At 39.6% G+C, this 11,222-nt stretch overlaps 1 protein-coding gene across 4 annotated transcripts in view; it reads right to left on the reverse strand.

Annotated features, from left to right (window-relative positions):
• The window catches only part of LOC133558873 (actin-binding LIM protein 1-like), a 53,503-nt gene extending 42,987 nt beyond the window's left edge, over positions 1-10,516 (reverse strand). For 2 of the 4 annotated variants that reach the window (XR_009808046.1, XM_061910010.1), the window contains exons 1-2: positions 10,454-10,513; positions 2,473-2,560 (exon numbers count right to left, since the gene is read on the reverse strand). Coding sequence is in view for 2 of the 4 variants with exons in the window: in XM_061910010.1 (XP_061765994.1) it covers positions 2,473-2,506 (34 nt within the window). In the remaining 2 variants the exon portion in view is untranslated. Of the gene's footprint in view, positions 1-2,472; positions 2,561-10,453 lie in introns of all 4 variants that reach the window. The other 2 variants (XR_009808048.1, XM_061910009.1) reach the window with 2 other exon arrangements.
• Between the last annotated feature and the right edge of the window lie 706 nt (positions 10,517-11,222).

Here is an 11,222-nt window from a genome sequence, read left to right on the forward strand (position 1 = left end):
AAAAATACTGGTTACTGGTGGTTATATGCACTGTTGAAATCATTTCCGTGTTTCATGATCCGTGGTCTGGATCATGTTTTGTTTAGTTATGTTCTGTTAGTTTTGGACTCCCTTAGTTCCTGTTTTGTGCACTTTGGGTGTTTGTTTTGGTTACCATGGGTAGTAATTGGTTTCACCTGCCTCTGATTAGTGCTCGGCACGTTCACCTGCTGTTGAGCACTAATCAGAGAGCTATTTATTCAAGTTGCTCGCCACAGTCGGTCTGGCTTCATTGTTTGCGGTATGCAAATGTTACGTTGGTTATTCCTGTCCTCGATTCCTGTGCTAAGTTGTTGCCTTTGCTTCCCGTGCGATCGGCACGCTTTTCTTTTGTTTGTTTCTGTCTTTGGCATGGTGTATGATTTATGATTATTAAATCACCTCCTACCTTCACGTTTTTGTATGGAGTGGTCCATTTTGCATCTCGAGGAATGACCCCGCATAGAGATGCGACCCACACGTGACACCGTGCAGAAAAATTCAGTTAAAAAAAATTCAAATCTCATATCCATTGTTAGTAAATTAGGTCTGAAGTTCATATACTGAATTTTTGGCACTTTTAATTGTTATACATTTTATTTCTTTTAAAACTGTGTTTAAACAAACTGAATTTTTAAACACATTTTGCTCATGTATTTTTATTTAATTAAATTGTCATCGTAATTTGATGCGAAAAGATTCATCCATCCATCCATTTGTACCGCTTGTCCCTCTCTGGGTCGCAGAGCCTATCCCAGCTGCACTTGAGAAAAAAGACGGGGTGTACAGTCAGTGTCAGTGTGTGAATGTGTGTGTGAATGGGCGAATGTGGAAATACTGTCAAAGCGCTTTGGGCTCCTTAAAAAGGGGTAGAAAAGTGCTATACAAGTACAACCCATTTACCATTTACACCTTGGACAAGTCACCACCTCATCACAGGGCCAACACAGAGAGACAGACAACATTCACACTCACATTCACACACTAGGGCCAAATTAGTGTTGCTAATCAACCTATCCCAAGGTGCATGTCAGGAAGCTGGGGTACCTGGAGAGAACCTACACAGTCACGGGAGAACATGCAAACTTGCAAACTCCACACAGAAAGACCTCAAGCCTCAAACCAAGGACCTTCATATTGTGAGGCCCACGCACTAACCCATTTAACACTGTGCTGCTGTAAAAAGATTCAGTTTACAAAGTTTAAACACAAAAAAGTCAGTTACATTAATTCCGGCCAAAAAAGGTTTTGGTGCTAAAGACATAAATGTGTGTTCTATTTTTAAAAATCAAACTTGATAAAACGATCTTAGTGTGTGTGTGTAAGCACTTTTTGAACACAAACACATTACAGTGAGCCAACAAAATGTGTTATTTCTAAACGGCAAATACGTTTAAAACTAAGAACAGAAAGTCCTCTCCATTGCAAGCTACAGTATAGTACCTCTTTTGGAGGTTTGTGTAAATGTAGCTAAGCTACAGGGTAAGCTATCCCCAGAGAATTGTAGCAAACTAGACTATAAGCTACACGGCAAAAGTAGCTTGCTACATCAAAGCTACATTTAACTGCATTTATAGCTATGGGCCCACATGTATAATATCTATGTGAATGTAAAAGTGAGAGTGAGAGTGTACGAATGAACTATATGTCATTTAGCCTACAACTACCTCGAGGGGTCCCCACATCCCACTGCATGTATTTATTTAGTTTGCCTTTTCTTTGGCCCACTCATATAATGTTAAACAAAAAAACAAAAAAAACAATGACTAAAAACTAAAGTTTTGGACATTGTTTTCTCTAAACAATGTCTAAATATGGCTAAGGACGCGCATTATTATGGATTTCTTTCACGTGATCTTATCACCAAAGGAAGAATCTAATCTGCGGGAGAGAACTCTTCTCCCATTTTCAACTATGGTTCTTTTTTTTTGAGTGGTCAGCTTGAAGTGTCCCTCTGTCTTGGACTCTGTAGTTGTCAGGTGACAAGAGTGCGCGACTGTAATTATTTTGCTTAATGGTTTCTACGACCCGCCTTATCTTGCCTCTGATTGGCAAGTCCGCAATGTTTCACCCTAACCTTGGCCAATTGTGGTACATCTTACGAACACCAACCAATCATCATAGATTTTCTCTGTATGTATGGATGTTCTCATTCATCAAGGTCAATGGATTTTCTACATTTTTTGGGGCCTGGATTTGCAGTAGTCTTTTAAGCTTGTAGTTTGTTGTAAGCTTACCTAGCTACATGTGTCTACAAGTGGCTAAATTACAGGTAAAAGCTACTTGTTAAAAAAGTAGCCTGGCTGCCGCCAAGCCAACCTGAGATTATAATTAAACTACATAGTTTAGCTACATGTAGCTCGTTACTGCCCATTACTGCCGTACCAAACACTCTTGCAGTTTTTCAAGTGGTTGAAAAGAACGAACGTGACGACTTCGACACAAGCAGCTCACCTTGCAGGTACATCTCTTCTCCTTCAGTGAACATCTGATTGCACCTGCTGCATCTGGCGCAGCTGGGGTGGTAATGTTTATCTCCTGCCTGCAAAAACATCACAAAAAAAAAAAGATCTGCAGTCAGAGGAAAAAAGGAAAGATCAATGACATCTACAGTACTGAGACAGTTAACCCAATTCAGCATTCAGCTGTGCCTGCCTGCTCTGAACCCCAAAGCCTGTTCAACCTTGGAACGTTTCATCAAAGTCAGCGAGGGGCCTGATAAATACCGAAGTCAGATTGGCTTTGACAAATACGTGAAAGAACAACAACACTTTTGACAGTCAATCTAAATGTATGTGCTACATTGCATGGAGTTCTGTTCAAGCGATTATAGAAATGTTACATTATACATAATACATAGACTATTTGTCATCATCCGTTGCCCGGATCATGTTTTGTTTAGTTTTTGACTCCCTCAGTTCTGTTTTCAGCACCCTTGGTTTTATGTTTTAGTTGTCCTGGGTGCTGATTAGTTTCAACTGTCTCTGATAAGTGTTTCGGGACGCTCATCTGCTCCAGGGCACTAATCAGAGATCTACTTATTACTGTTTTTCGCCACACAATGTCTGGCTGTCTTGTTTGCTCTACGCTATAGTTACGTTTGATGATTTCTTACTTCTTTGCTCACGATTCCTGTGATAAGTTTTGCCTTAGCACATGTCTCTTTTCTTTTGTATCTTGTGTTTTGGTATTTTTGGATTTTTTTATGAGAAAATAAATAATTTTCCTTACCTGCACCCTGCCACGGGAGTTCCTGCTGCATTTTGGCAGAACGATCAGTGCAGTAAAATGTGACCCAAGCGTGACACTATTAAAGTATTGGTTACGATTGCTATCAGTGCTACATGATATTAAACTACAATAAAGCACTGTGTTGATCCCTATTTGCAGCTTTATCTCCTCTGTCTTTCTACAGGATTTTGGAGTGTGACTAGGGGAAATTTTTGTCCATCCAGAAGAACATTTATGAGGTCAGAGGTCAGTGATGTTCACTGGAAGGCCCTGGCTCATAACCTGCGGTCCAAACCTGTGTTTCCCAACTTTTATTAAACCAAGGCACATATTTTGCATGACAAAAATGTCACAGTACACCACCAAACATGCCGTGGCCTTTTCTGTTGTATGGATGAACACAGTTTGACACACAGGTTAATTATGTACTTTCTGTCATCTAGCGGAAGAGCATTTCATTGTTCTGCGTGTTACACGTTACACCGACATATGCATGCAGCAAGAAAAAGTCCTATTCTCTTATGTGCTTAAGTGAAAAACCACGCAATTGCTTGGATTATGGACGTGCAGCATTCCCCCCCCCAACTTAGGTCAGTCATTTGCGGCTTCATCCAAGATGCTCACTCTGAGTACTCTTTTGTACTTACGCCCCTTTGAGGCTGGATAATGTCCATCGCTCCAGGAAGGTGAAACATTATATTGCACTTGAAGTTTCAATGTAGTGTATACCACACGAACAGAAATGATAAAAGAGACTTCCAATAAGCTTTCAGATCTACCGTATTTTGCAGACCATAGGGCGCACCGGATTATAAGGCGCACTGCCGATGAGCATGTCGAGTCAAGTCTATTTTCATACAAAAGGCGCATCTGCTTATAGAGGGCATTAAAGGGGTCCATCCATCCATCCATTTTCTACCGCTTATTCCCTTTCGGGGTCGCGGGGGGCGCTGGCACCTATCTCAGCTACAATCGGGCGGAAGGCAGGGTACACCCTATTATTATATTTTTTTCTAAATTGAAAACACTTCCTTGTGGTCTCAATAACATGTAATGGTGGTCCTTTGGTCAAAATGTTGCGCAGATTAAGTTTTACAGATCATTTTCACGCCACTTTCTGACCGTCGCTTGAGGATGCGCCGTTTTGTCGGCGGTCTTATTTTCCGCAGCGTCTTTTCTCCGTCATCTTTTTTGTGGTGGTGTAGCGTGCAAAGATGAGAGTAGAAGAAGTGTAAAAAGATGGAGCTAACTGTTACAATGACATTCAGATTTTACTTAAATCAATAACGGAGCAGCATATCCTCATTCGTGGCTCACGAGTGCAATAATGTGTCCCGTGAAAAAAACATCCGACCAGAACTCTTATAACCAAAGTTCCTTAGGTGAATAAAGTAAACTCACTATACCAGGATGGTTTTAGCGCTTTCATGGCAAGTTTACTGACGAATATTAGTAAGAACTTTACACTACTTTACATTACAAATGGTAACAGTGTAGGATGAATGTCCCATAACAAGATGATAGAGAAAAAGCTTATAGACTACGGCGTCGCATGGACTACAAATGGGGAAGTGCGCAAATTTTCAGGACTTATGCAGATACCAAATACAGATCAGCAAGTACAAGAAGGTAAGAAAAGTTGCTTTTGCATAATATTGCGAAACCAAACGCCAGATAATATGTCTTCCCTTTTACACACACCATAGTAACACTTGTATGTTGAAGCAGAGTGCAATCCATCAAGCGATGCAGCTTCATAGCTTACCAAAGTTGTGCTAAAATATTTTGATAGATTTTTTTAGAAAGGATCTTAAGTGCGCCTTAAAGTCCGAAAAATACGGTATTCTGATCACCTCATGTAACACACCTGGAAACATCCATTGAGATGGGGATGAAAGGACTCTGAATTAACTATTAAAAATCTAAATGCATATCGTTGTTTTGTTAGTGGAACCACAGCGGATGGGCACCACATGTTTGAACATCTTGGTACTAACTGACATGCATGCAACTATTTTCTTCTGACCGTAATCATTGAACTAAAGTATGTGACTATTTAATATAAAATACATATACGTAGTGTCTACTGTATCAATTGATGCTGATGATTTTTTGAACAGTTAATGTCAAACTGTTAACGGTCGCTCACCCTTGTAAGCATGTGCACCCAAAAAACACAAAGTAAGCCCATGGTGACGCATCACCACTTCACAAAAAGGTGTGCTAAACAGAACACACTCAGAGCGGTTACACTAAACAAGTGAAGGAAAGTTTCATCTATGGATTTACATTCAGCCAGGAAGAAGAAGCTGTTGCCTGTGCATACACACTTCATCACCATGACATCACATACTCGTAAAAACTGCCTGGATTGATACGGCCTTTTCAAATTTAAAGTGTTATCTTTTCATGGATTTCAATAGAATTCACATGTTTTAGTAAAACTCTGTACTCCGGAATTTTTGCAAAACCAAAAAAGGCATCATGGCAAAGTCTGCCTTATTAGTAATGAGCCCGCCTTCATTCCAGACTTACACACTTTTACCTGACTTACACTGGGGCCAACCCAGGTCACCAGTTTGTCAGGTGAGTGTGCTGAATGGTAATCTCCCAGATTGGCAGCTCTATTCTGGCCTCTGTTACACTGGCGCAGACGTCAAAAAGGAAACGTATTCATCAACGAAATTATTTTTAAAATGGGTGGCTTTTTTTGCATTCTTGCTGTTTTATTGACTATAATAATGATTTATTTTTCCAAATTGTGTTTTCAAGGAATTTGTACTTTTGTCTCTAAAAATTAGACACTTCTGTTTTTCAAGGGCCATCCTGCATGACCCTGAACAAGATAAGCAACAATATATGGGATTCCACCTTTCAGCCCTGCTTCATGTTATCCACATTAATAGTCCGTATGATCCAACAACCACGCCACATTGTTTGCACTTTAAATAGGTGTTAAAATTATGAACAAAAACTAGTGCAGATATATAACAAATAGAGATCCTTTCAAATAGAAATGAGGGGCCCTTGAAGAGTTTCTGTGAATGAATCAAATACAATTTCCTTCTCTGCCACAGGCTTTTAAAGTCATTCAACACATGTGTGACATTTTTTGAACAATGACGTGGCAGCTCTCCACACATCGCCACCATTAAAATAAAAAGAATATATACTCTATAACCTGCTCAGTGGCCTTGAGGTTGGAGCAGTGGTTCTCAACCTTTTTTCAGTGATGTACCCCCTGTGAACATTTTTTTAATTCAAGTACCCCCTAATGAGAGCAAAGCATTTTTTGCTTGAAAAAAGAGATAAAGAAGTAAAATACAGCACTATGTCATCAGTTTCTGATTTATTAAATTGTATAAAAGTGCAAAATATTGCTCATTTGTAGTGGTCTTTCTTGAACTATTTGGAAAAAAAGATAACTAAAAACCTGTTGAAAAATAAACAAGTGATTCAATTATAAATAAAGATTTCTACACATACAAGTAATCATCAACTTAAAGTGCCCTCTTTGGGGATTGTAATAGAGATCCATCTGGATTCATGAACTTAATTCTAAACGTTTCTTTACAAAAAAAGAAATCTTTAACATCAATATTTATGGAACATGTCCACAAAAATCTAGCTGTCAACACTGAAAATTGCGTTTTTGCATTTCTTTTCACAGTTTATGAACTTACATTTATATTTTTGTTGAAGTATTATGCAATAAATATATTTATAAAGGATTTTTGAATTGTTGCTATTTTTAGAATATATTTTAAAAATCCCACGAACCCCTTGGCATACCTTCAAGTACCCCCATTTGAGAACCACTGGGTTAGAGTGTCCGCCCTGAGACTGGAAGGTTGTGAGTTCAAACCCTGGCCGACTCATACCAAAGACTACAAAAATGGAACCCATTGCCTCCCTGCTTGGGTGTGGAATGGGGGTTAACTCACCAACATAATTCCTGAGCGTGGCCACCGCTGATGCTCACTGCTCCCCTCACCTCCCACAGGGTGAACATGGGGATGGGTCAAAGGCAGAGGATAATTTCACCACAACTGTGTGACTATCGTTGGGACTTTAACTTTAACTATAACTAGAAAATTGATGGGATGGATGTCAGTAGAGTTAAAGAGATGCTCAGTTTTCCAAATACTCTTCGAGCAAATGTTTTCTTTTAACTTGTCACTGATTAAACCAGGGGTCTCCAGCCTGCGAGCATCTACATTCTGGCCCACGGGACGTTCCAAGTTAAAAATATATATATATTTATATGTATGTATTTACCCATATCTGCTGTACATATTTACTTTACAAAAGAGAGGTGGGATACTTTTCCCGCTGACTTATTTGTATTTGACTTTATTACAAACGTAAATGATTGGCTATGTTTAGTGTTTGGTGCAGTGGACCAGAGCAGGAGGAAATAAAAAAGAAGACAGGGAAATTGAGGGGACAAGACAACAAAAAAAATGTAATAAACTGTATATGTGTGTGCGTATATACATACACACACACACACATATATATATATATATATATATAAATATATATATATTTATATATATATACATAAACAACACACACACACACACACATACAGTACAGGCCAATAGTTTGAAAGTTTGGACACATCTTCTCATTTCATTGCATTTTTTAGATTTTCATGACTATTTACCATTTACTATGACTATTTACATTGTAGGTTGTCACTGAAGGCTTCAAAACTATGACACCTGTGAAGTGAAAACCCTTTCCGGTGACTGTCCCTTGAAGCTCATCGAGAGAATGCCAAAAGTGTGCAAAGCAGTAATCAGAGTAAAGGGTAGCTATTTTGAAGGAAGTAGAATATAAAAACACGTTTTCGGTTATTTCACCTTCTTTTTTTACATAATTCCACATGTGTTCATTCAGTTTTGATGCCTTCAGTGACATTCTACAATGTAAATAGTAATGGAAATAAAGAAAACGCATTGAGTGAGAAGGTGTGTCCAAACTTTTGGCCTGTATTCAAACCATTCCACCTTCAACATATTCCACTCATCCTAGACATCCATCCATCCATCCATTTTCTACTGCTTATTCCCTTCGGGGTTGCGGGGGGCGCTGGAGCACTAACTCAGTTACAATCGGGCGGAAGGTGGTGTACACCCTGGACTAGAGGCCACCTCATCGCAGTCATCCTAGACATTCACACTATAATTTCTCCAAGTTAAAAAAAATTCAGGAATTCCCAGAATTCCCGTTTTTTCAAACCCTTTTTTGACCCTATTTTCGGGCGACTACTCCTCTCCATCATTTTTCCACCCACTTCAACTGTTCCTGTTTAATCAGGACAAATTTTTGAGATGGAAAAATTTGCGGTTTTCCCAAAATTCCAGGAATTCCTTACTACCATTTCTCAATTAAAAATGTTACTAATCCAACATTTTTGGACCGATTTGAAAATTTTCAAAACCAACCATTTCAACTTATTCGGGACCATTATTTTATTTTTTTTTACCATTTAAAAAAAAAAAATCCCGATTTTTTACAGTAATGTCTAGGAAATATCTATTGAAATCAATGGGACATTCTTCCAAGTTCCCCAAATCCCACATTTTTCAATCTGATTCAAAACGGTTGTAACTTCCAAATATTAGCCTGTTTTGGGAATTGTGCACTCTACTTTACAATTCTAAAACAAATTCGAGGATGTTAGTTTTAACTCCAGCATTGGCGCATTCACACTGCAATTCCTTCAGGAATTGCTTCATCGTTTCCTTTAGTTGTTTTCTATTAAGGCAGTAGCTTTACTTATTTAAAAGTTATGATGGCATGTTCTCCCCGTGAATGCGTAGGTTCCCTCCGTGTACTCCGGCTTCCTCCCACCTCCAAAGACATGCACCCTGGGGATAGGTTGATTGGCAACACTAAATGGTCCCTAGTGTGTGAATGTGAGTGTGAATGTTGTTCTGTCCTATCTGTGTTGGCCCTGTGATGAGGTAGGCGACTTATCCAGGGTGTACCACCCGCCTTCCCGCGCCGAAATGTAGCTGAGATAGGCTTCAGCACCCTCTGCGACCCCAAAAGGGACAAGCAGTAGAACATGGATGAATGGAGGGATGGATAGAAGTGCTCATTGATTTCCTCTATATTGCTGCCATGTTCTTGACATTTGGTTTATGTGAAATGGGGCCCAAAGACATGCACCTGGGGATAGGTTGATTGGCAACACTAAATTGGCACTAGTGTGTGAATGTGAGTGTGAATGTTGTCTGTCTATCTGTGTTGGCCCTGTGATGAGGTGGCGACTTGTCCAGGGTGTACCCCGCCTTCCGCCCCGATTGTAGCTGAGATAGGCGCCAGCGCCCCCCCGCAACCCCGAAAGGGAATAAGCGGGTAGAAAAAATGGATGGAGATGGTCATTTTTTGCAAAAAAATAGTACTTTGTTTTTGTTTATCAGTGGAAAAAAATACTGTTTTTGGCAATTATTTAATTTTAAAAAAAGACTGTTGTGTCAATTGTAATAGAAAAAATAAAACTTAAGAAGGGCAATGTTGTGTATTGGGCTAAGATGCTTCCTTACCTGGGAGGTGGGTGGAGGTGGATGATGTGAGAGCGGTGTGGATATATCATTATTGTTATGGCTGCCTGCCTGAGTGACACACTAAATGATTTGGCCATGCCATTCCATTTTTATAGTGTTTGTCCCTTTCGAGGTCGCGGAGGGTACTGCAGCCTATCTCAGCTGCATCCCGGACGGTAGGCAGGATACACCCTGGACAAGTCGCCACCTCATTGCAGGGCCACTAAATGATTGACTCATTGAGTATTCTGAAGCTGGTTGTCTGTCGAGTTCTTTTACAACATTAACACATACAATTGCAGTTTCCTTGCAGACGCACAAGTTAGTATCTCATATTATTATTTTATCTAATATTTACACCCATTTGTGGCAAAAGTGATTTCATAGTTAGTTGCTTGCAGATGAAAATCTACTCAAAATAATCTTTTAGCTGAACACTTTCATGTCAAGAGAGAGTTTGGCTCCGTGTTAGAGAGATTACAGCGCAGATTAACAAACTACTATTTATGGCAAACTGAATTTAAGTAGCAGCACATTATGTTAATCCACATTTTCAAAGGAAAAAGAGCAAGTCAGCACTTCGGGGTTAGCTGGATTTCCCAAATGTCTCTGTCGTTATATGTTGGTGCATCTTTGTCTCTTACCTCCAGCACTTTTCCTGTGATGAACTGATGACACGCCTCACCACTGAGCACTCCAAAATGGATCTGGTAGTCCTTCTCACAGTACGGAGCACCATCCCTGAGCACAGGAAGTCACATTCTTATATAGTTAAAAATTATGTAATATATAACTAATATATATAATTTTTAAACGAAAGGTGGGCTCATTCCTAATAAACTTTAGCGGAAAAATTTTTTCAACTCCAGCCACATCGATAACACACATTGGTGAGACTTTGACGCGAAACAGCAGGACGTAGCAACCGACATTCAGCGTGGCGCTTCTAGAAACTGGGAATGCTATAAACCAGTGGTTCTCAACCTTTTTTCAGTGATGTACCCCCTGTGAATTTTTTTTTAATTCAAGTGCCCCCTAATCAGAGCAAAGCATTTTTGGTTCTTCCTCCTAACACGGCGAGTTGAGTTTTATACTAAAATAGATACATGGATGGTACAGCAGCGGATTGGGAGAATTTCATGTGGTCAGATGAAACCAAAAATAGAACTTTTTTGGTATAAACTCAACTCTTCATGTTTGGAGGAAGAAGAATACTGAGTTGCATCCCAAGAACACCATACCTACTGTGAAACATGGGGGTGGAAACATCATGCTTTGGGGCTGTTTTTCTGCTAAGGGGGACAGGACGATTGATCCGTGTTAAGGAAAGAATGAATAGGCCATGTATCGTGAGATTTTGAGCCCAAAACTCCTTCCATCACAGTGAGAGCTTTGAATGGTTGACTTCACAAT

This window comes from Nerophis ophidion, linkage group LG09, assembly GCF_033978795.1.
Source record: "Nerophis ophidion isolate RoL-2023_Sa linkage group LG09, RoL_Noph_v1.0, whole genome shotgun sequence".
NCBI classification, from domain to species: Eukaryota; Metazoa; Chordata; class Actinopteri; order Syngnathiformes; family Syngnathidae; genus Nerophis; species Nerophis ophidion.